Source organism: Hippopotamus amphibius, chromosome 4 (assembly GCF_030028045.1).
Source record: "Hippopotamus amphibius kiboko isolate mHipAmp2 chromosome 4, mHipAmp2.hap2, whole genome shotgun sequence".
NCBI lineage: Eukaryota > Metazoa > Chordata > Mammalia > Artiodactyla > Hippopotamidae > Hippopotamus > Hippopotamus amphibius.
In genome coordinates, this window is record NC_080189.1 from 30,346,746 (window position 1) to 30,373,469 (window position 26,724).

At 39.8% G+C, this 26,724-nt stretch overlaps 1 protein-coding gene across 1 annotated transcript in view; it reads right to left on the minus strand.

Annotated features, from left to right (window-relative positions):
- The window catches only part of CPED1 (cadherin like and PC-esterase domain containing 1), a 270,311-nt gene that overhangs the window by 19,652 nt on the left and 223,935 nt on the right, over window positions 1–26,724 (minus strand). Inside the window, exons 17-21 of the mRNA XM_057732280.1 lie at window positions 22,909–23,026; window positions 16,829–16,965; window positions 2,914–3,134; window positions 2,556–2,657; window positions 2,050–2,137 (exon numbers count right to left, since the gene is read on the minus strand). Of these exons, the coding sequence (XP_057588263.1) occupies window positions 2,050–2,137; window positions 2,556–2,657; window positions 2,914–3,134; window positions 16,829–16,965; window positions 22,909–23,026 (666 nt within the window). The remainder of the gene's footprint in view (window positions 1–2,049; window positions 2,138–2,555; window positions 2,658–2,913; window positions 3,135–16,828; window positions 16,966–22,908; window positions 23,027–26,724) is intronic.

Genomic DNA, 26,724 nt, shown 5'->3' on the forward strand with positions numbered 1-26,724 from the left:
TTCCTGCTGGGACTCAGGTCACACTCACAGCGCCCAGGGGAATGAATGTCTCAGTCCTGAAGGGATGATCTGGGAATAGCCAAATCCTACAAAATATCACTCGCTCATTCACGCACGAGAGGGTTTCTGAGAGTCTCCTATGTGCTGAGAATTGTGTTTTGCATTTGTGGTACCAGGGTGAGCAGTGCAGACCTCCCTCCCCTGTCCCTACCCCACAGAGATTAGTCCAGCAGGGGAGAGAGACAACCAAGGCTGGTGTCTGTTGAGAGACACAAAAGAGGACACCAGACACTGTTACAGGAGCTCGTGGCAGGAAGAGCCAATTGAGTCCAGGGTGTCAATTACGTCTTCCAGAGGAAACTGCACTTAAACTAATACTTGAAGGGTGACTGGAAGTTACCCAGGTGCGGAGGTGGTGAGAGAGTGGGCTCCAAGAAGAGGGAACAGGGGACGCAAAGACCTGGAGGTGACTGAGAGCATGGTGTGCTTGAGGAGCCGAAACACTCAGTGGTGGAGTGTGTGTGTGCGTGTGAATGCATGTGTGTATACGTGTGTGTGTGTGTACACATGTGAGCATATGCCCTGGACGCAAGGACTAAGTCTACTGAGGAAGGCAGAGGCCATGCCTTGAATGGCCACGGTGAGGATGATGAATGCCAGCGTCTGATGACAAGTTCAGGGTTCTTTTCTGCCTCCACTGGCTCTTGTCCCTTTCTCTTTGGTTCTATGGTTCCCCCTCCTCTTCTTCCCTCCTTTTGTCTTCATGCAGTTTGCAAAGGCGGATGAGCACCACGGGAACCTGGGGGCTGGCATGATGCCTAACACTGCCTGGCACATGGTAAGTGCCAAAGAACTGCTGACTGAGACAAATTCATCCTAAATCTAAGTAGGCATCACAAGTACTCCTGTTCCTGTGAGAAGCCACTATCAAGGAAGCAAAGCAGAGCCACCAGAACCCTCAAGAAGGAATCGCAAACTTGACCTGCAGCCTTCAAATAACACTAAAGGAGGTTCAACTCATAACCCATAAAAAAAATTATCAGAAGACCCCTCTTCTAATCCCCGACCATCTCAGACCCTTCAGCTACCCCAGATGCTAAGTGTCTCAACTCGTTTTAAATGACCTTACCCCCTCTTGACGCCAACAGGCTGAATTTGGAGGTTTTATTTGGGCCACTTTCTACCAATTCTCTTGCTTTTGCATCACAGATCTGGTGGCCAGGCAGGCAAAGTTTCATGAAAGGAGAGGGGAGTCCTGTAATCTGTGCTGGAGAAAGCTAGGAGTGCTCATAATTGACACGAAAATAAATCTCACTCGGTTTACACATTAAATGGACAGCCTCCTGTATCCCCAATTCCCAGTGCTCCCCGAGCTCCCCTGAGCAATTGCACACAAACCCGGCTGCCTGTGAACTCTTCTCGGTGAGCGAAAGCAGCTGGTTCTCTTACCTACAGATGTTGTCTTTCCTTTCTTTTCTGAGACTTCCATTTAGTGTTGAGAATACCAATTTACTGCCTTCTATGAGAACTGGTCAGAGGCCTCTAACTCCTTTCATTTATGAATATCCAACCAGAGGCAAAACGAATGATACCACTTCAAAGACGACTTTTTTTAAAGCAATCAGTTCAGTCAGAAATCATCTTCCAAATGAGTACTTTTCCAAAGTACTCATTGATACTGACAATTTCACGTGTGGTTTCAGCAGGAGCCTTTTACAGCGTAGGAAACATTAGTGAGGTAGGGAGATACTTAAGTATAATCCCTCTCATCTACCCTTCAGGTCTTTATCTTTTCAAACTCTGGTACCCTCTTTCTTCTTTTATGAACTCAAAGCATTATTTACAACACAATTATGGGCTGTAGTCCCCTTCTTTCCAGGAATGATTATAACTGATTTAAAATAATAATCCTTGAGTATATCATCTTCTTGGAATGTTTTGAACCTTGCTTAATATTATGTAGTGCCTCTTGGGTTTTTTTTTCAGACACCAGCAAGGATCCTTATAGGAACTATAAAAGTTCACACAGCCTGGTGAAAATGGGCTTACCTGTGTTAAGAAGTGTACTCCATCTACCGGCAGATGAAATCCAATTCCCAAAGTTTTGATGATCACAAGGATATTGAGTAAATTTTCCCTGCAAAATAATCAGAACGCAAGCCATGAACTCTGATTACATTCTAGATGTCCGTGTTTACATAAGCAAGCACAGTGGAATTCCTTTAGAATGTGAAAATTGGCATATAGGACTAAATTCTCATTTTATAGATTTGATGTACATTAGTGTGTTTTTTTTTTTTCTGTGTGTGTGTGGATAGAGTTTTACGTGTCAGTGGGTATGTTTTGGTCTGCAGTAAACGTAAACTTGGATGCTGAAGAGCTATCTTGTGACTGGATATAAAAGTATATTGAAACATTTTAAACTAGACTTTAAGTACTGAATTATAAATTACAAGTTTTCTTTATATAAAATCTTGATAAAATTCTGTTACATCAAGAGTAACTTTTTTTTTTTACTTAGAATACTAATGACAATTATTGTTGCAGAAATTTACCTCTTTAAAACCTTGTGAATAATTTGCAGGTGATTGGAATTAAGCCACTGAACACCACCAACAACCAATACTGTCTGGCTGGTATTCTCCAGGGGATGTGATCTGAAATCCAGAAAGAAAAATAACACATGTTGCCTTGAAACAGATGGTAAACATTTTAACAGCACTGCCTCACATTTCATTGAACCATATCTGGCATCCTGATCACAGGACCCCCTTGTCATTTCTAACTCGTTTTCAGCCATATTACTTGGTATTTAAACTTTTCAGCACATTTGATATACAGCGAACAACTGCGACAGCTAGTAAAACATCAGTCCATTGCGGTGTTGTTTCGTTCAACATAGTTCCACTGTACCTTTGCAAGAGATGTTCAAGGGCTTTTTCAAATGTTGGTCTCAATGAAGAGCTTATCCAGAACTGGGGATAGTAGGAATAACCGATCGAGGTCTTCCCACCATTGACGTTGTGATAGAATTTAGTGCCATGCACCTTCTGCCATTCCTGCAAGGTTTCATTCAATCTTTCGATCAGATAGTACATTATCCCTCTGTTGGTTGAATCTCCAATGAAAAGAATCTATAAGTTAAAAACATCTGCTTTCAAATCTGATGCTTACGTAATATAGAAGACAGTATAAAATAAATAATTTGATAAAAACAAAGCCACAAATCAAATTGGACAGCCCTTTAAACTGTTAGAAATGACATTAATCATATTCTCCCCCAAACCTGTTCCTTTTCCTTTTCCATATTCCTAGCAATGACATCATCTACTGACCTACTGACTCATGTTTAAAGCTTTTTGCTTTCTTTATGCTATCTTTAATTTCTCTACCTCTCTTATGCTCTTAACTTTCTCATGCAATCAGTTTAACAAGTTTCAGTGATTCAAATAGGCATGAAGTATTCTAGTACTGTAAGAATACTTAGAGATTTTCCAATCTCTTTATTTCACAGATGAGAAAATAGGGAATCCACAGAGGTTAGCTAGCTCGATAGAGGTCAAGCTACTACTTGAGAAAAGAGCCACAGGACTAGAATTTAATTTTCTGAAAAGCAGTCTATGTTCCAGTGTGCAAATCCCAGTGCTATTTGCCCTGGAAGCCTCTCACCCATCACTTCTTTCCCATTCCTACCAGCACAGCCCTGCTTCAGGCTCCGACGGCCTCAAAGGTGTGTCATTGTTAATACTTGCCTAATGGGTCTCTTGCACAATGGCTGCCCTCTAATTCATTCTCCACACGGTAATACTGGGATAAATTTCCAAATATCCCATATCATTTTCATGCTCAAAAACCTTATCGGCTCCCCATGTTCTGTAGAGTCAAGTCTTAACTCCTGAGTTTCATTTAACGTTTGCTGAATTTTTACTGCATGTCGGGTTTTGGTAGGTGGAGATTTCCTACAGAGCACTCACTTCTAATCTTCATCACCCTGAGGTGTGACTCACTCTTTCTGTTTCACAGATGAGGAATTTGAGGCTCAGGAAGACTGAGGTTATAAATCTAGTAAATGGGGAACACAGGACTCAAATCCAAGTTCTTTATCTGCAAGTGCAGGGTCGATGACCCCATCCTCTCAACACTTCCCCTCAAGTCAGCAGGTCAGAGTCCTACTTTTTCACTGAACATGATTTGCACTCAACAACATCTGTTTTCCCTTGTGCTAATCCGTGGGCCTAGAAAGCCCCTTCCTCTGCAACCCCACCTGCGTAAATGCTACACAACCTCCAAATTTGATATAAATGTCTCTCCCAGCAGGTCTTGTCCAATGCCCCAGCCAGAATGACCTTTTCTATCCTCCGTGATTTCATTATAATTTTTATTTCCATTACTGATTTTATCAACAACTACATGAAACTATGGCTATTTGTCTCTGCATGTTTTTTCTCATATCATATCAAGAAGTATGTGAGGTCAGAGTCAAGGTTAATTTCTAAATTCTAATTTCCCCCATAGTACTATGCATGCATTTTAAAAATATTTATTGAATTGCATGTCACAGGGACATTTGTTAGGGACAATTCCTTTTAATGTCTTCGGATAAGGTTTAATTTGTTCTTCAGTTTTTTTCTCTTCCTGTTGAGATTTCCCTTCGCATTAGTCATGCACATATTTACTTTGGATTTTAACAGCAGTCACTGCATCACTTCTCAGGCACTACTGCATTTGTCCATCCTTAGTGAATTTACTGAGACTCTGCAAAGGTTTATTCTTTCCACAGTAAGTGTATTCACGTAGCTATATGAAGAAATCCACAAGGCATTCTCCCTCAGAATTTGCCTTCCCATCAAACACTGTTACCATAACCATCACCAAGCTCAACTGAATGACACAAGACTGTCAAGGCCCTAGTCACGGATCCTTTTGGTCAAGTTCCACTTTGGGGCAATAAAATCTCAGTATGAGAAAAATACTTTGTGAAATCACTTGAAATTCTTACTGGACTTGATCTATAATTATTTCTGTTTGTTTTTCTGGCCCAGATTTCTGATTTTTAAAAGGGAACATTGACTAATCAGGCAAACTCTTCACTTCAGAGATGGCTAATTATCCAACCCCATTTGTATTAGTTTGCTAGGGCTGCCATAACAAAGTACCACAGACTGGGTAGCTTAAACAACAGAAACTTATTTTCTCATGATTCTTGGCTAGAAGTCCAAGATCAAGGTATTTGCATGGTTGGATTCTTCTGAGGTGTCTTTGCTTGACTTGTAGATGACCATCTCCTCTGTGTCTACGTATGGTCTTTCTTCTGTGTGTCTGTGTCTTAATCTCCTCTACTTATAAGGACACCAGTCATACTGGATTAGGGCTCACCCTAATGACCTTATTTTTCCTTAATTACCTCTTTAAAGGCCCTACCTCTTAAATATAGTCACATTCTGAGGTCCTGGGGGTTAGGACTTCAACATATGGATTTGGTTGAGTAGAAAGGCAACTCAGTTCTTAATATCAGTAAAGGACCTTGGAGATCCAGCTTTTAAGCTACATTTCCACTACAAACTTTTCTTACGGGTTCTTTTCAGTATCAAGATGCATTCCCTCCTAGCGTATTTCTGGGCTGCCAGTAAGATCACTGGGCGTCTGTACTGTGGGCTACAGAGAGGACTACAGAGGCCGAAGAAAATCCAAGTGGCTGCACGTTGCCGAGAGAAAAATAATTTCTAGACTTCCAGTCTTTTCTGTGGGATTGTATGAAGATGCAGCCCATCAATGCATGACAGAGGCAAAGAAGCTGTGTTTCAGAAGACTTAGGTACTGGCATTTATCAACCCGATGATCTTAAACAAATTACATGACCTCTTCATGGGTTCATTTCCTTATGTGTAAAATGGGGGCAATAATAGCACCACCGTAAAGGACTTTAAAGAGCTTTTAAATACTTATCTTATTCTCGGCACAGAGCACATGACAAATGGGAGCCAGCATTACGGCACAGGGAAGGCAAGAAGCGTTCTGGAATGCTTCTAGTGTGTCCTGCAGTGCACTGCTAGGCACTTTAAATTTGTTAGCCATTTCAGAGAAAATGTCAGGGAAGACAGGAAGTGTCTAAATCACAGCAGCCTCTCTGTTGTTCCACCAATCCTGTTACAAAACTCTCAGCAGGGCTTGTAGGGTTGCTGGTGAAACTGAGGCTCTGAATTAAGAGGCAGAAGAGAGATCAGCACCCTCAGCAAACCAACCATCTCTGAATGGTCCCATACGTCCTCAATGCTGATCAGTGACGAACAAGAGCCACAGGGATGGGAGAAGGAAGCGTCACCACCACCATTTGCAAAACAAGTCCTTCTAAACTGCAAATATCTGTACAGCATTTTCCAAGTCTAGTAGACACTGCTCTGGGAAGACTGTGTTCTAGAGAATTATTTTAGCCCAGTGCCTTTCTATTCATGAAAGATAGAAAGGATAAATTACAACTAAAATGAAAATGCACTTATGAATTTAAGATTGCTGGTTCTGTAGGTGAAGCAGTTTTTGGAAGAGGTTAATTGGTATTCCTAACTAAAAGATTTTAACTTCAAAATGTCAGCTTTTTTAAGCGCACACAATTAAGAAATAATACCAGAAATAAGAGCAGTTCTCTTCAGCCACATGATTCACAGTCTTTATATCTTTTAGATCATTTGAGTTGGTATATTTTTAAAAGGAAAGTTGCAGATTGTTTGTTTTCAAGGTCAACTTCGACTTTAAAAGGTTTAAATTACCATAACTAATATTTATAACTAGCCATACATTTCGTAAATAACTCTTCTTTCCTGTGAAGATTATTGCCCTATACTAGCATGCACAGGTGTTGGTTGGCAGAAGTAATCAAAGAAAAAAAAAAGTAGCCAGTAAGCAATTATAAAAATAATCAATGTTAGCCATAAAACATTAAAATAACCACTTTTCCTCTAATAAAGATTTTTAAAGCTCCAATGATATTATGAGTTCAGAGAAATGAACCCTCTCATATACTACTATGTAAGAACCACAAAGGAGAGGTTTTTTCTTTCTTTCTTTCTTTTCTTTTTTTTTTAATTTATTTATTGGCTGTGTTGGCTCTTCATTGCTGCACATGGGCCTTCTCTAGTTGCTGCGAGCGGGGGCTACTCTTCATTGTGGTGCGCAGGCTCCTCATTGTAGTGGCTTCTCTTGTTGTGGAGCACGGGCCCTAGGCGTGTGGGCTTCAATAGTTGCGGCACATGGGCTCAGTAGTTGTGGCTCATGGGCTCTAGAGCGCAGGCTCAATAGTTGTGGCGCACGGGCTTAGTTGCTCTGTGGCATGTGGAATCTTCCCAGGGCAGGGCTCGAACCCGTGTCCCCTGAATTGGCAGGCGGATTTTTTACCACTGCGCCACCTAGGAAGTCCTCTTTCTTTCTTTTTTTTTAACTGTTGAATTCCAAGTGTCCAGAATACTATCTGGAGTAAAAGTCAGTCCTCATTTTTTAAATGGATGATTGGAAACTTTGATGTTGTGTATCTAAATTGGCAGTTTTCCACTTCTAGGAAATATTTAAGGATGCCCATGAAAATACATTTTAAGAGTAAAATAAATTGGAAGCAACATAAATGTCTACCAGATTGATTATATTAAGGTATAATTATACACTTGAATTCCTTTAGTCGTTTAGCAATGATATTGTAATATGGATATATTGTGATGGGGACATTTTAGTTAACATTTATAAAAAGATGATTACAATCAGAATGTAAATAATTGTTGCATTTTTGTAAAAGTAAAGCATATGGATGCATGGAAAAGACCCTGGTTGAAGTGATGATATCATGACAGGTTATGCTTTTTGCTTATTTGTATTTTCTAAATGAACAGACGCTGGCGTTTTAGGTTATTAAAAAAACAAAAGCACCAACAGCGGCAACAATAACAGTAAATCCATTTGTTTAAAAGCATTTTGGGACTTCCTAGGTGGCGCAGTGGTAAAGAATCCGCCTGCCAATGCAGGGGACACGGGTTTGAGCCCTGCCCTGGGACGATTCCACATGCCACAGAGCAACTAAGCGCGTGCGCCACAACTATTGAGCCTGTGCTCTAGAGCCCGTGAGCCACAACTATTGAGCCCATGTGCCGCAACTACTGAAGCCCACGCACCTAGGGCCCATGCTCCACAACAAGAGAAGCCATTACAATGAGGAGCCTGTGCACCACAATGAAGAGTAGCCCCCATTCTCAGCAACTAGAGAAAGCCTGTGTGCAGCAACGAAGACCCAACGCAGCCAATAAAAATAAATAAATAAATAAATAAATAAATTTATAAAAAAAAAAGCATTTTGAAAATTCACGTAAAAACAATCAGCTTAAACTTTATTTCTACTTTTATAGAACAATCGTCTAAGAGAGTCAATTAAACATTGGTTCGATAAACCTATCACAGGAATAATGCTACTTGTATTTTGAATTCTAGTAGTAGCTGTATTCTAAAGATTGAATGGCATTTTCCTATGCAGCATCTCTCTTCTGCTCCTGTGGTACAATGAGGGGAGCCTGCTTCCATCAAGGGGGGCTCTGGAGAGGAGCAGAAACATCTGTGTTTCGCTGTGTCATTAGAAGCTGGATCTCAGTTCATCAGTGGGAGACAAAGATATGTTTACAAGAGTTCTGCATCTGTTCTATTCCCAAAACTTGGCATGCAAAGTATCACTGAAAAGTATAGGGGTTGGTGTTTTTTTCCACTTTTTTTCACACCATTATGGACCATAGGACCTAGGAGCACATGTGGTTCTTAGGTTCTATTAAAGCTTAGGCTTATTTAAAATGGTCTTCTTAAAAACTATGGAGTGGTTTAATTATCTTTATTTTCATTTCTAACTTCTCAACATTATAGGGTCCCTAATTAGGTGAGATAGGTTACGTGCTGTTAACAAATAGAGCCCAGAAATGTAGAATAGCCTAAACACAATTGAAGTTAATTTCGTCCCGGTGGTTCCAGGCAGGGGGATGTGTGGGGGTGGGGGCAGAGAGGTTATTCAGGTCCCAGGATGAGCAGACCCGGCCTTCTTGGACTATGGTTGCAGAGAACTCACTGGGCACTGACATCCAGCTGGGGAAAGGAGTGAAGAGCTGCCAGGTTTCCTATGGGCCCACCCTGGGAGCTGGGCACATCCCTGCTGCTCACATCCCATTGCTTGGAACTCAGTCATATGCTCACACACCTGATTTCAAGCGAGACTGAGAAATGTAGTCAAGCTTTGTGCCCGGAAGGGGAGGAAATGAGTTCAATGAACACTTTGCTAGTCTTTACCACATTCTCCTATGTGCTAAGTCTTTCTGGGGAAAAAAAAAAAGAAAAACCCTAAGTTCAGATTTTCCACCTGTGAATTAGTAAAAGTATGAGGTATATAAAAGACTAAATTTATAATCCACATATTGCATAAAAGGACTTCTGTTCTTAGAGAAATTGCTTCACTGGGAACAATAAGAGCAAGAAATATCATTTATTAGTGAAAATGCAACACAGACTTTGGGAATTTTTGATTGAAATATACAATAAAACAAATTTTGTCCCATTTTATTTCATCATGAATAAAGGGAACTCATGATGATGATACTTAACATGTAAATATTTTACTCCATTACCTCCTTTCTCCAAAGTCACCCAAAGTGACGAGGACATAGTCAGCAAAGCAAATTATAAAGAAAGGAAGAGAAGCAATGGGGGCTGTCTGGGTTGAGTCAATATAAAGGTAGTTTGTTAGCATCTCAGATTCTTCCGATCTGTTGAAGCTGGGAAAGATGTAGAATTCACAGATGGGGGAGAAAAAACCTTTGTTTTTCCATCTTCCTTTCTTTCCTCTTGCTTGGTTCTATCCTCAACATTCGCAGAAATGGGGATAGTTCTTCTGAACCAAAAGAGTGCACGGAGATGCCAACACAGGTCTCAGCCAGGTAATAGCAACACACTGGGAGCCTTCCAAGAGGGGAAGTTATACGGGAGCTTCTCGTCCATTAATCTAGGCAACGCCTGCTCACTGGAGAGCTCTCATCTTGGTAAATAAAGGAAATGAAAGGGAGGTGAGGAGGCGTCTTATTCATTTCATCTAGTCCAGGGCCAAGCATGGCCGATAGGTTTAGAAAGCTCCACAGTGATTCCTGTGAGCCCCATGACTGAGCACCACTGCTCTCATAAGATAACTTCCCATTCTAAGTGAGGTGTAGGGTGATTCAGCTCTAATACGAAGCTGAGACTGATCAGATGGCTAATGATACTTGGGGCATGATGAAAACCTAGCTCAACAAAGCATCTCTCTGTGAAATGCAATATGATTGTAACGAATGTTTTTCAATGATGCATTTTGATTAAGCTGGCTATACATGGCCAACCAAATTGCTCTTTGGGGTCAAGAACAGATGAAAATTGACACATAGGTAAGTCACTTTAAAACACACGAAATTTGGCAAAAAAAGGAAAACAACTGAACAGTATCACCCAGACATAGATCCTCTAGCTGCTTGGAACAAATTTATCAATTTTACCCTTCTCTCTGGATTGTGGGCATTATGTGTAAGCCAGCCTTTCCTGGTGAGAGTCAGGTACACTCCTTTCCTTCTATTCACCCCCTTTTACTGAAACTGACAAGCAACAATGAATTGTGTAATCATAATGGAATTCGCACGTTAGTCAGAGCATATTATTATAAATTGGGCGTACTTCAAATATGTAAACACCTTTAAGTCCAAGACAGTACTTAACTTGCAAACATCGCCTAAAAATGTAAGTTACATTTCCTGTTTTAACAGCTGAGTTTAAATACTTTCAGTAAATATTGCCTTTTTATATTTTCCTTTCTTAATTGCACTCTTCTCTCAGATATTTTATTACTCAGTAATAAAATACTGAGTTTGTCAGTTGAACTATGTTTCTGACAAACAAAACAAAAGCTTGTTTCATTCGGTTTGGTCAGGCTCCTAAGCTTTTTCACTTGGAAATTTCATTATCCTACTTCTAAACTATTTCCTATGTATTTTGCACTGTGATTACAAAGCTATGCTCTGATAAATTTTTATAAATGTTCCAATCAAAGTTTATTAAGTAAGAGGTGGGTATCTATTTAGAGACGTCTGTTGGAGTATAATTGAACACATAGCTTATACTTTTTCAATGGAATTTGCTTTGATTCAACACGACAACACATCACAAAACCTATACATATTTACAAAAGCCTAGAAATGACATAACTCACATTTGGATAAATTTAGAGTTCAAGGGGTCTTATATTTACCTGTCCTCCAGACACAAACGAGTATGCCATAAAAACTGACACAAATGCTCTGAGGAGAAACCCTGTGCCATCTTTCCTCAGAGATCAGCCTCCCGTTCACTGAAGTAAAGGCAAAGGACTGAAGCATAAAAAGTTCGGTCCTGCTTACATGCCATTAAGTGCAGTGATGTTCCTGGTCAAAGTTACAGGAAACTCGAACCCCCTTTTAAACCCCAACTCATTTGTGTTTTGTTCCTTCCCCACAGGTGGGCTTCCGTTTCCAAGTATAGCCTTCCATTCATCCAGGTAAAGCGGTGGTAAAAATGTAACAGGTCATAATAACAACATATGGAAATTCAACTGAGAGGAACGACTACTTGGAGAGTCTAAAGAAAGCAGAATGCCATTTGAAGGCCTAACTTTCCAATAATTCTCACAGGCCCAGTCAAATCCTGTTGCCTTTTAATTTGATTCTTTGGAGAAAGATAACTCAGTTTAATGTATTCCTTTAAAGGCTGCCTTGATTAGGATTTAAAATAAACTTCTGTTTTTTTGTAGCACAATGTATTTGCACTACTATACACTGTAACAGTGACATTTTTGGATTCTCACTGGAAAAAGTCTGTTTTCCATATTAAATGAAAGTCTTCAGATGAGTAAGGGTTAGAAATTGCATGTCTAGGTATGTCCCCACGTTCACACAATCCAAGATGCGTAAATTGGAGCACACTGAAAACGAGTCACTTGGAACCACCTCCAGTGCACGCCTCACCTGCTTGGTTCCTGCCCAGCGTCTGTTCCCTCCAGTAAGAGAAAAATCAAAGACGGCACTAAGCTTGAGTGATACAACTCTCACCGTAGGTTCTTCTGAGAAAAGAATGAAGATCTTCATCTTTTTCTGGTTCAGTTAAACCATTTCAAAGTCACGTGACTGGTAGATTGCCTGTAGCTGCCAACACCACTCTGCCCAGGCACTTTCTCTTTTTTGGCAACTTTTGCAGACCCTCCCAGTTCTGGTCAGGTGCCAGCCTCTAGGCGTCTCCCAACCTTTGCAATTACCACCTTATATAGTAACAATCACTTGTTTCATTTGTCTTCTCCTACTAGAAATTTGGCACCTTGGAGGATCATGGTGTGCACACCTAGAACAGATTCTTAGCTCAACTAAAACTAGATGAAGGAATAAACAAGCTGACATCCCCAAAATTAGAAAAAGTGTCCTGGGCTTAACTGTGTTAAGTGATCAGCTGGATTCTACTCTGTGATAAATGTTAGGGATAACTGACATTGCAAGGTTTCTTTTTTCTTTTTTTATAAATTTATTTATTTATTTACTGCCATTGAGTCTTCGTTGCTGCACACGGGCTTTCTCTAATTGCAGCTAGCAGGGGTTACTCTTCATTGTGGTGTGCGGGATCCTCATTTCAGTGGCTTCTTTTGTTGCAAAGCACGGGCTCTAGGTGCGTGGGCTTCAGTAGTTACGGCACAAAGGCTCAATAGTTATGGCACATGGGCTTAGCTGCTCCACAGCATGTGGGATCTTCCTGGAACAGGGATGGAAACCATGTCCCTTGCACTGGCAGGAGGATTCTTAACCACTGCACCACCAGGGAAGTCCCAAGATTGCAAGGTTTCTGATGTGGGGCAGCAGAGTTATACGGATGCCCTCAAAGAATAAAAAAGTCACTTCATCCCCGAGGGCCACTCTGAGGCTCTTACTACTCCCTGCTGTCCTTATGCATTTGTGAAGTCAATTTCTGTATAATATTACTCAAATAGTATTACTCAAATACTTTTCTTGAATGTCTGACATGGCAGAAATAGTCCCCTAGCCCATCCCCCACAAAAGTCAGCATATCGGGCATTTATAAAACAAAATATTTGTGCTACTTGTTTTTTTATTTTTGTAACTGATATGCTTTGACATGTATTTGTCTTTGAAATAGAATGGTGATTATAAAAAGTTCTGGGTAGGATGAGAATCTAATTGTTTCAAGTAATGAAAGATAAGAATTTCAGGATCATTTTGTATGTTTCTATTGAGAATGAGAAATAGATGTATAGGGAAAATGTTTTGCTAACCAACTCCTATTCACACGTGGAGCTTTCTTAAAATAAGTGCTATTTCATGGTTGTAATCGTGAATGTTTACACAATTTTCTCTGTGCTGTGTGGTATATGAGTGTATAAACCTGTCTGCACATTACCAAGTCCTGTGAATTGGAATATAAAATTTCCTTCTCAGTTTTTCCCTTCTTTGTATTTCCACAGCCTCTGCCCAAGTTCTGATTTATACAGCTTTTTAAAATATAGACTTTTGGATTTTAAAAGGTGCTCACACATTGTAAAAATAAAGGTAATACACATACATGTGTCCCCTGCTTTCCGAAGGTTTAATTTATACCACTTCACTTTTCTGAAAGACCTACGTTAGGACAGGTATTTTTTCCTAAAAGTGAAAATCCTCCTCGGATTTCTTTTGCTTAGCAAAGACGGGTACTAACATAGGTCTTTCAGAAAAGCAAAGTGTTGTAAATTGAACTTTTGGAAAATGGGGGATACTCTTCATTTTCCTCCATTTCGATTTATGAAAGGCTTCATAGGAGCACACCGCTTTTGGACAGCTGGGGAAACCTGTATTTAAAAAGCTCTCGTCATGCTTCGCCAACCATAATTTACTACCTGAACTGGCTTCACAGCCATGTGACCTGGGCATTCACCCAGGGTCTGTGTGTAAAAGGATCTTGTGCTTGGTTTATTGCTCTGCTTTTGCCTTCTCAAAGTTCTTAACTGAACACAGGGTACTGCACTTCCATTCTGCCCTGGGCTTGGCAGAATATACGGCCAGTCCTGTCACCACCCCACGCCTCCCCTACTTCCCTCCACTTACGTAATCATGCCTAAGGGCTTGTTACTTCCAGAAATTTTCTATGTATGTAAGCATGTACACATTAGGTTTTGTACCGATGAGATTATTCTATACATGTTCTTTATTTTCTTTGCTTCCTCAGTGCGTCATGATGGCATTTTCCCATTAAACAGCCTCTGCCTGCCCAGCACCCATACCCATTTCCTCCTCCCCCTGGGCAGTCTCCATACTGCTGCAAGATGGTTTTTCTAATTCTGGTTGTGCCGCTCCTCTGCTAAAAATGTACAATGCTTCCCTTGTGTGTATAGAGTACATTAGCATCCTGGTAAACAAAACAGACTCTGGAGGACCATTGCCAGTATGCTGGCAAACTTGAGTTTCTGAGCTTGCAGGTCTTAAGGATGCTTCTGAACCCAAAGAGTCACTATAAGAGAAGCCCTCACTGCTTAGCAGCCAGCTGGCTGGTCTCTGCTCGGATCGCCTGATCTGAACTCAGGCCTTTATTTTCAGACTGTGTAACATCACCTCCCTCTAACATGTAGGATGAGGAGATCTTCCCTTTTTCTTATCATTACTTTGTAGAGTTGCTAGTAATTAGCCTTGAAATGAACAAAGACAGTATCGTGGACTTCACTTTTGCGTCTTCTCCAAATTCACATGTTGAAACCCAATCCCATCCCCTGCCACGTGATGATATTAGAAGGTGGAGCCTTAGGAGGTAACAGGTCTACATGAGGTCATGAGGGTGGTGGCCCCATGATGGGGCTAGTGTCTTTATAAGAAGAGGAAGATACCAGAGCTCTCTCTGTCTCTCTACCTTATGAGGGCACAGCAAAAAGGCAGCCAACAGAAGCCAGGAAGGAGAATCCAACCATGCTTGCACCCTGATCTTGGACTTTCAGCCTCCAGAACTGTGATAAATAAATATCTGTTTAAGCCACCCAGGCTATGGTATTTTAAGACTGACAGGGAAGAAGGCATTTAGCTTTCTACAAAGTTGATTCATCTACAGCATGGGACTAGATCATATAGACTTATTCTTATTTTACAGATGAAGAAAATGAGCCTGAGAAACAATGTGTCCTGTCCAAAGCCATGGGATTTAGTGACGAACTTTAACATCTACTGACTTTCTGGTTAATAGACGGTGACATCTTGGGAATTTTCCTGAACACTCTAAATTTTGAGGTCAGAATGATATTCTGAAAGAGTCTGGAGAAATCTGACTTCTTACGGCAACAACTATTTTCATTGCTTCCAGTCCTACATTTCTAGGATATGGAGGTTGGGTTGTCCAAATTGGTGGTTCAAACTGCCTGAGTAGCGGCCACTCACATACATGTGTGATCACAGGTGAATTACTCCGTCTCTCTGAACTTTAATATTCGTAAGTAGAAAACAGATATAAAAATATTTACCTCACAGACTTGTGATTAGGAAAAAATAAAATTTTAACTTATTCATTTACTCAACAAATATTTATTAACTGACTATTTTGTTACAAACACTGTGCCAAGCAAGAAGATTATGGTAGTGAATCAAAACGTTGGCTGCCCTCCTGAAGCTTACTGTCTGATAAGATTTAAGGTGTCAAACAGTCATTAGCACAGTTCTTTGTACAGAATCAATGCTCAGTTAATAACACAGCAACAGAAGTTTCTGGATGTTTGTTTTCTTCCCTTCCCTTTTTGAAACTAACTAATACTGCTACTTTATCTTTAGAGGTCCTCTCAGTCATGAACCTTGGGGCATTCACATTGGAATCTCCATGAAGTAGAGGTCCATCCCCCTGCTTTGCTTCTTCCCCTGTCATTCTTCTTAAACCATTTGCTGGTAGAAAATCTGAACATAGACCTAATCTGAAAAATTGACATATATTTAGTCCACTGCTCTTTATGAATCATAGAGCTTCTTAAAAAAAAAAATCAGGTTTTGAAATCAGTCTTGCCCATGTGTGAGAGTTTACAAACAATTTGTGAGGAAATGTCCATCTAATAGAAAGTACTTTCAAAATCTGGAGAAGGGTTACTTACTTCACGTTAACCAAGCACCTCAGTCTACGTGCCCAGTTCGCATGTCCAAGAGCTCTGCCGGAATCTACCTAGTCAGAGCACGCCTAGCAAGGAGACACTGCATGTCCAAGAAATCAGCTTAGAAGCCACACTAAAGGAAGAGCAGCCTAGCGAGGTCCATGCGAGACCTGCCCGAGAACGTGAGAGAAGATCAGGGAGGTTAGTGTGTAAAAACAAGGCCATGCATGGGGTAAGCTGGAGCAGGAGTCTTACATGCAGGAGCATTCCACCGCCTGTGCGAGCCACAGATGGCTGTTTTAACTGCAGTGCCTTGCGAGAGCCGCAGTTGACGAGGCCAGCTGCTCGGAATCGCCAACTGTCAGTTGACGTGGCCAGCTCTTACCCATGTGGGCTGAGAAAACCAGCATGGAACTGGGTCAGCACAGGACGCAATTTTAATTGCCTCAATCTGTCAAGTAGACTTATTTGGAAATAACGGAGCATTTTGAGCAAAAACGGTTACGGCTCTTCTGTGATAACGCATTCATTGAAAAAGCCAAACTGCATTCAGTTAGTTGTCCTCTGCAGAGTGAGGGAGCAGGAACTGGTCTAGTAGATACAATGGCAGGGCTTTTGGTGCGGCGGGTGGCGTACATGAAAGGTCTCCCCACTGGGTCCAGAACCTACCTTCCTTCCTCCCAGACACTGCTGGAGTTGAGACTTAGTTAGGACATCATATTGGCAGTTGTGGGGTTGCCAAGTGATTTCTCTCCAGTCACAGGTCCTGTTGTCTGAACAGCTAAGGCAAGGCACGATCCACTGGCCTAGAATAGAAAGCAAAACTTCCTTGGTTCTGTTTCTATGGATAAAATTACAGTTTGCAAGTAAATCTAGAATTCAGTGATGGCACGTCTATACAGAAATCACAGTGAGGAGACCACTCTTACATAAAACCAGTGGAGCAGTGCATGGCCTCCTGCCAACCAAATGGAATCTCAAGTAGTAAAGTACTGAAATAACAGTTCATGTTGAAGTCAAGTATGAATTCTGTTCTGTAAAAACACATACTTATAAAAAATTTAAGGTGATAGGGTACTACTCAATTATTATTTATTTTCAAATAGCACACGAGGCATTTAATAGGACCAAAGTATACGGGGAGCCACTGATACTGAAGTAGTCGGCACACACATTTCCTAGCCTAACACAAGTTTAGGTTACCAATCCAATATTAGTTATATTCTCTGCTCTCCAGAGAGTCAAGATATAATAAGACAATTACCTTAATATTCTGTTAATTAATTATTTTGAAGAATAGAGATTGCTCCTTAATTTGATCAGGGGCCTTTTTGCTGTAAATCTCTTCTCCTCTTTCTAGCTCTGTTGCCTTAATTTTTTCATCTGTTAGACGAGGTGTATACTGTTCTCCTCACATAATTGGTACAAGGATTTAATGGGATAATGTATTTAAAGGACCCAGCATGGTTACCATATCATATTCACCTTTGTTACCAGCTGATTTCAGGCACAAAGTAGGGCACAAGCTTTAGTAAATGTTTATAAGACAAATGAATATTCTCAAAAAGCTGCATTTAAGATCTTTCTTATTTTACTGATAAAGTAACATGCATTCAAAACACCGCAGCTTTTAGTGTGAGTGGTCACATTAATAATTTATTAGAAAAATATCAAGAAATGATTTTTGATTTCTGGTTTTTCCCTGTTCACCTTTTCAGATATGGAGTGTGAACCAGTATGTTAAATATGAGTAGGTATTTGTGTCCTTTACGGGGAACACCTTGATGTCTCCGACAATCATCTGCTCTACCCAAAAGATCTGGCTTCTGTTACTGCTTCTTTTCAAAATATTAAGGAGCTAAATAGTCTCAGCTACTTTCTAAGTTAGAAAGGAAAGTTTTTAACACATTTATCCATTCTGGATTTTATTTGTGGTTCTGCTACAAAAGTATCTGGTGTGACATAAATTTCAGCAGGAAGAATTTCTACTTTCAGGGGATGAATAGGGCACATTTTACTTTTCATGACTCAGCGATGTCAGAATTGTGTATGTGAGGGTTTGTGTGTGTGGAAGTAGTTACAAATAATAAAATACGGAAAGAGATCTAGTTTATGGCTCCTACTGGTTGATCATAGAAAGGGGAAAAAGTATAGGTATATTAAGAGCAACAAACTGGGAGAGACAGAAGGAAACAGAAGGAAAAGAAGATTAGAAGAGTATGACTTCCAAGGAAGGGAAGAATACATACAGCAGAATTGCTTTAGGGGGGACTGTGTCAACAGAAGCAGAAAGTTGAAATACAGGACGGTCCGAAAGTAATGTGGACTTAAATATTTATTCCTGTAACAATACAATTTTTTCTTTGCTTTGCTTTTTAAATTTAATGAGAATTTCAGAAAACTACCTTATTCAATGTCTACCCATTAAGCAATAGCGCCACAATTTCAGGTCTGGTGAATGACCTTCCATTTCCCTACATACATATCACTCTCTATCTAGGAGGACTTTAACACATTATTGAAGCATCTATGAGGGTGAGTCAAAAATTATCCGCTGTCCAGTTACATTAAAACTTCTATTGGCCGCACTGTCTTAGCGCTTTCCGTTCAAGGCTACTGTCTCCCAAGTCACTGCTGTGCAGGTATGAACATGTTACATCAGTTCATTTGTAACTGCAGTGCGAGCAAAAACGGATGCCTCACTTGTGATCTGCGCAAAAGAAGAGCAGTGTGCAGTGATTCATTTTATGTGGTCTGAGAGTGTGCATGTCTGCACACTTCTGCCCACACTGTCGACACTCTGCAAAAACATTTTGAGGTGTTAAAGCATCCTCCCTATAGTCCTGATCTTGCTTCATCGGACTTTCACTTGTTTGGTCCCGTGAAAGCAGCCCTACGAGGACGAAGATTCGCTTCTGATGAAGAAGTGAAGACAGTGGTGCATTTGTGGCTTGCAGCTCAGCATAAAACGTTTTTTAATGAGGGAATATGAAAGCATGTTGATAGATGGACAAAGTGCATTGAAAAGCAAGGAGATTGTGTCAAAAAATGATGTATTTGTCTTTCGAAAAGTTAATTAAAATAAATTCTACAGCCAGAGTGCAGATAATTTTTGACTCACCCTCGTATTTATAGTCGTAACTCTGCATTTCTGTATTGCTTCACAATGCCTTTTTTATTGTGAGTTAGTAATACTACTTGAAATAGACATCTGTACAACATCTGCAGGACTGGGCTTTCTTAACATTTTAAATGATTCCAGTTCAACAAAAATTGTCAAAAAGAAGGACATAAATTCTATGTTATATATTTAAACAATGAATGAATCAAAGCTGTGATTTCTGAAATAAAGTATGACATATGTCTCAGGGAATAACGTTCTGAGGAATGAAACTGCCTTTTGGGAGAAGTTATTTAATTTATCGTTTTAGCTTTATATTTAATGCAAGTTAGATTTCAGCCACTTAAGTGAATCAGATTGGGTAAAATGATGGAGAAAAGAAGTTCAACTTTGTGATTTAGGGCCATGGTGAGATGTAAAATCATATAAATGATAGCACTAATTCCTGACTCTATAAAGCTATAAAATAAGGCAGTTTTTACTTAAGAAGAAAAAATATATCTATATTTTCAATATTAGAAGTATTAAAGTGTAAGTTATTGTTTCCTTCCAAAAAAGATACGATAAAAGTTTTTGTTTACATATTATAAAATGCAATCTAAACTATTTTCTTTAAAGGTAATTCTCATTCAATGATCATATAAATTTCTTCTTTCTGCAAATTAGAAGAATTATTTTTTCTTTCCTGAGCAAAAGATTTTATTCCTAGCTTGTGTCTTATAGTTAAATTATTTTCTACAGGCTAGAATTCAACTTAATAAAAAAAAAAGTCACTCAAAATTATATTAGCTAGTGTTATTGAAAAAAAGATTTTTCAAGGAGAAAAAAATGGATCCAGTTCTGCCAAGTCACTGTAATGTGCTGTGAAAATAAGATTTTGAAACCAGTCTATGGCCTTATAAGCTAAAGCTAGAGCACCAAGATAAACGTCCTTCCAATGTCATCTAGTGTGACAACTTCTTTCTACAGAAGGCAGTCCTACCATCAAGGAAGGAAATCATCTTTGGCAGAAAAAAATCCATTCTTGCAAACTGCTATCTCTGGTCACACTCAATCACCTTGAATCTTTAGGTCTCTAGGACCTCAAGGGTGGAGTAGTTACCCTTGGTTGATTTCACAGTCTTCTGTGGAAGAGAGAAGGGCTTGGATCTTGGTTTTAGTTCAGCAGCTATTTTTTAAATCATATATTAGACACTTAAAGATGAATAAGGACAATCTTTGCTCTGGACACTTGAAATCTAGGGCAGCCATCAGTACAAACTTATTGCTGATGCACCGTTGACATAATTAATACACCTACCCTGTACTACATGGATGTATACCCTTTGTTTATTTAGTTAGTTATGTATTGCCTGCATTGGGTCTTCGTTGCTGCACTTGGGCATTCTCTATTTGCAGCGAGCAGGGGCTACACTTTGTTGCCGTGCATGGGCTTCTCATTGTGGTGGCTTCTCTTGCGGAGCATGGGCTCTAGGTGCATGGGCTTCAGTAGCTGTAGCTCGAGGGCTCAATAGTTGTGAATCACAGGCTCTAGAGCACAGACTCAGTAGTTGTGGCACGTGGGCTTAGTTCCTCTGCGACATGCATCTTCCCAGACCAGGGCTTGAACCCGTGTCCCCTGCATTGGCAGGCAGATTCTTAACCACTGCGCCACCAGGGAAGTCCTGCATATACTCTTATATGTATATATTACATCCATCATAAAACATAAACATAAGCATAATTAAAAATAAATGTACATATACTTTCATCTTTACTTGCTTCATCCTTGTGGATTGTTTTGTGCCACTCCCTTCCCTTGCTTGGCTGCATTATTACATTTTGAAGACTACTTATTAGAGAAGGAGAGAGAAACATGCAAATTAGACACTTGAAATACAATGAGGTAAGTGCTATTTATAGACATGTGTCCAAGATATTCTGGATGCATAGAAGTAAATCTGGGGGTGGGGTGGTAAAGAAGGACTTCCTGGAGAGAAAGATATAGCATTAGGAGAAGTTAGACCAAGATGGGAAGAAGACTTTTAGGAGCAGGGAACTACATGGACAGGTGCCTGGACTCCTTCAGCCAATTATCAGCATGAAATGAGGTCAGGAAGCTGGGACAAGTTGGGACAGATAGGAGGGGTCAGATTATTGTCAGGTTAAGGAATATGGGCTTGATTGCAGTGTCAATATTGGGGGCTTTTTAAAAGAGGCGTAACTGCTCAAGTTACCAGAAGGCCCCCGTTCTATGGCGGCCTGTCTTGTAAGGACCAGGTACACAAACAGCTTCAGAACAGGGCCAGACATAAGTTACTGCAAATTTAATGGACAGAAGAAGCTGCCACTTCTTGAGGAATCTCAGAAGTGTATCTTCAACTTTTTGTTGAAGAACTTTTGACTCGGTTCAGTAGGAGGAATAGAATTAAGTTGTTTTATGATTCTCATAAATTGTCATCTGATGGAAAAGTACCTAGACACATCGGTATCTGCTTTGTATATAAGAGTATATATCTCATTTAGCCAAGAATCATAAATCTTACCACCTGACACAACATAATGGGTAAATCCCTCCCTGTGCACTGACTGTACTTTATTATTTAGGACACATGTTCAAGAATAGGGAAATGCCCACGTTTGTTAACTGTGCATGCCAAATTGCAATTTGTCCCACCCATTTGTGAAACTCATTTCCTGTTCAAGTTGTGGTGTGAAGTTCATGGCTAGGGTAGAAAAGCTCCTGAGTGTTTTCTCAGACTTTTAAGATGAAGGGAGACTTGGGGTCAGGAGGCCAGTGCGGTCACCAGGAATTGCAAGAGAAGATGCTCTTTGCTCCTCTTACTGCCTTGGAGGCATTTAAGCTTTGGCTTAACCCCACTAGTCTCCACTGAAAGAAGAGTGCTGGGGAAGGTAAAAAACAGGGGACATGGACAGTGGCACCAAACTGTGTCATTCCAGGTCTGCCCTGGGCAGGATTGAACACTGTAATTGAATTTGACTTTGAATTTGACCAAGACTTTCCTGCCTCTATTCATGCTCAATATATAGGAGACGTTAGAGACCATTTCCAAAGATTTTTTTTTAACTAAAAGAATTGATTTAAAACTGAACTTGTATCCTTTGCAGTTCTTTGGGTTCACAAGGTCAACTTCTTTTGCACCTACTCTGTAGAAACTATAGTGTTAAGTGAATTAGTAGAGTGAGAACAGCTCAGACTCTCTGCCCTTATGCAGGTGACAGCCTGGGGACACTGATATCAAACAGTCAATTACACACTTAATCATTTCAATAATTGTGGAAAAGGCCATGGAAGAAAAACACTGGGTGCTATGAAAATATATAAGGAAAACAAGTCAGAGGCTCAGGAGGGCTCTATGGTACAAGCGACTTTTCGGCTAGGATCTTTAGGTGAATATGCATTAACTAGGCAAAGAGCAGAGGGTGAAAAGAAGAGCATTTGATTAATCAACATATTTCACATATTGAAACAATGCATTTACATTAATTATATGTGCTGCAGTTCCTATTAATGAAAAAGTATCACATTACCTTTTTTGTACAAGAATAGTTTAAATAAGCATCTACTACTTATCTATATTAAGGGATTTTTTAAAGAAATAGAAATGATATCCAGTGTAATAGTCACCTTTTGTGTCCCCAGATGGACAAGTCTTTATTTCGGGCTGTGAAATGGCTTCAATGTAGTCAGAGGAAATAGGCTGTAAGCCACAGGTTTCCTCTGGTTGAATCAGCAAACCACAATCCTGCGTTAAAATGATAAAAATTAGCTGTTACAGTAATTAACCTGACCGGTAGTAATAAAATCTAAAAAATAGGACTTTTTGTGTCAAATAACCTTTATGGATAAAAGGGAGAAATTCCTATTTACCCCCTCTTGATATTTATTCATCAATAGTTGATTTTGCTATTAATAGCTACTTACATTAGGGGAGTCATATAAATTCTAATGATAACTTAATCTTTATTTTGGCTTTGATAGCCATGTTATTGCTCTGCCAATTTTTAAAGAAATGATGGCAGTTTTACTTTAAAAGATATACCTGTGTGTTGTTGACTCATTAAAAATTCATAGACGACAAGGGGAAAAGACTCCATGTGAGAAAAGAAATGGGAAATATTTGGGGAGAATGTTAATTTAACAGATAAATTTCATTTTCAACACACATTTATTAAAGATCTATGATATGCTATAAATAGAATCAAATACATATATTTCATCTAAAACATCTTCACATATATAAAAGTAGGTAACAGCTCACTGCAATGAAACTCTTTAGGGAGACATGTTCTGTACTGAGCAATGCCTTTGATAGTCTGCCACATGCATCGGAGAGCAGCAGTTCATTGGTTCTGTCTGAAATCTCTTCTCTGCTCCAACAGGTCGCCCCACTCTCATTTTCTCATAGCTTAGCCTACAAAGCTATTGGCACCTGTACCTGTCCAGTGTCCCTCTATCCGACCTCACCTGGTTTCACTGCCACCCTTTTCACCGGGTTCTCTCAGTCTACCTCAGTTAAGGCCAGGTAAAAATGCTACAATCTATGTCAGGAATGCTTTCTTCCTAATTTTGCATGGAGAGCATCATTTTGTGTTTTAAGTCTCTTGAAAGTTATGTATCAGCTTCTGTCCATGTCAGCATCACTTGTTTCCTTCTTACTCTTCACCACTTGGTAATTACATTTGTTATTTGTGCCTTTTCCACTAGACTAAATACTCCATGAGAACGGATAATTATTTTCCTGACACGTACACTCAGTCCCTAGCGCACAGTAGACAATGATAAATATTTGATGAATGTGTAAAAGGCTTGAGTTAATTGTCCCCCTTTTTATACTATAAATTCTCAGTAATGGAGAGAAATAACTGGTTTGACCTCTTGTTTACTCTGTATCTCAGCCTCTAATGAGCAATTTCTGGTCACCTCCCCTCACACTTTCAAATATCCTAACTACCAACTCAGATTCCTAGATCTCATACCAAAAGGTCCAGGATATTAAAGAACAAAAGGAATGGGGGTAGTGTGTGACTTTTTGAAATCTTAACTGGGTATACATATTTTCATTTTTTAATTCATGACAAATTGAAGTTTAGGAAACTAATTAAAATTACAATTGTGATTTCTATTAAAATGTTCATTACAATAAAGCAATTAAAAACAACAAAGTTTATAATGATGTGAGAAGATTTAGTCTGAATAAACATCTATGGATGATATATGGTAATGTATGTGTGATATCCATTTATTCATCTATCTATCCATTTGTCTTTGGTGGAGACGAGACCTTTTTTTAAGGCCAGAAAAACGGCATTATGTATCTATCAGACTGAAAAAAAAAGTTTATAACAAATGTTAGGGAGGGCGGGGAGAAATAATTACCATTTATACACTGCTGATAAGGAGTACCGATTAGTCCAGCTAGTTTGGAAGGTAGTTTACAGTAAAATTAAAAATTCACAGACTCCATAACCCCAAAGTTAGACTTCTTAGAGTCCACTCCAGAGAAATCCTCATGCAATGCATAAAGAACATGTATAAAGATAGATCTAAATGGACTAAGATGGAGAGATTTCCCAGGCACATAATTAAGAAGAAAACCGAAGGACTTCCCTGGTGGTGCAGTGGTTAAGAATCCGCCTGCCAATGCAGGGGACACAGGTTCAGTCCCTGCTCCAGGAAGATCCTACCTGCCGTGGAGCAACTAAGCCCCTGTGCCACAACTACTAAAGCCCATGCGCCACAAGTACTGAAGCCCATGCGCCTAGAGCCCATGCACTGCAACAAGAGAAGCCATAGCAATGAGAAGCCTGTGCACCACAATGAAAAGTAGCCCCTGCTTGTGGCAACTAGAGAAAGCCCATATGCAGCAATGAAGACCAAAAGCAGCCAATAAATAAATAAATAAATAAATTTATTAAACAAAAACCCCCAAAACTGAAGATCTTGTTTCATTCCAGAATAAATACATTCCACATGAAACACACTGTGAACATGCCACGAAGTCACCTAAATTCAGGTATTTCAGACTGAGATGCTGCATTCAATTTATCAATAATGCAAATAATGTTGAAACATTTCTTTTTTTTAAATTAATTTATTTATTTATTATTTTTTGGGGGGTACACCAAGTTCAATCATCTGTTTTTATACACATATCCCCATATTCCCTCCCTCCCTCAACTCCCCCCCACCCTCTCTCGAGTGCCCCCCAACCTCCCCACCCCAGTCCTCTAAGGCATCTTCCATCCTCAAGTTGGACTCCCTTTGTTATACAACAACTTTCACTGGCTATCTATTTTACAGTTGGTACTATATATATGTCTGTGCTACTCTCTCGCTTCGTCTCAGCTTCCCCTTCACCCCCCCGCCCCCTCCCAAACCTCGAGTTCTCCAGTCCATTCTCTGCACCTGCGTCCTTGTTCTTGTCACTGAGTTCATCAGTACCATTTTTAGATTCCGTATATGTGAGTTAGCATACAATATTTGTCTTTCTCTTTCTGACTTACTTCACTCTGTATGACAGACTCTAGGTCTATCCACCTCATGACATATAGCTCCATCTCATCCCTTTTTAGAGCTGAGTAATATTCCATTGTATATATATGCCACATCTTCTTTATCCATTCATTTGTTGATGGGCATTTAGGTTGCTTCCATGTCCTGGCTATTGTAAATAGTGCTGCAATAAACATTATGGTACATGTTTCTTTTGGGATTATGGTTTTCTTTGGGTATATGCCCAGGAGTGGGATTACTGGATCATATGGTAGTTCTATTTGTAGTTTTTTAAGAAACCTCCAAATTGTTTTCCATAGTGGCTGTACCAACTTACAGTCCCACCAACAGTGCAGGAGGGTTCCCTTTTCTCCACACCCTCTCCAGCATTTGTGGTTTCCAGATTTTGTGATGATGCCCATTCTGATCGGTGTGAGGTGCTACCTCATTGTGGCTTTGACTTGCATTTCTCTGATGATTAGTGATGTTGAGCATCTTTTCATGTGTTTGTTGGCCATATGTATGTCTTCTTTGGAGAAATGTCTATTTAGGTCTTCTGCCCATTTGTGGATTGGGTTATTTGCTTTTTTGGTATTAAGCTGCATGAGCTGCTTGTATATTTTGGAGATTAATCTTTTGTCCGTTGTTTCATAGGCAATTATTTTTTCCCAATCTAAGGGTTGCCTTCTAGTCTTGTTTATGGTTTCTTTTGCTGTGCAAAAGCTTTTAAGTTTCATGAGGTCCCATTTGTTTATTCTTGATTTTATTTCCATGATTCTAGGAGGTGGGTCAAAAAGGATCTTGCTTTGATGGATGTCATAGAGTGTTCTGCCTAGGTTTTCCTCTAGGAGTTTTATAGTGTCTGGCCTTCCATGTAGGTCTTTAATCCATTTGGAGTTTATTTTTGTGTATGGTGTTAGGAAGTGTTCTAATTTCATTCTTTTACAT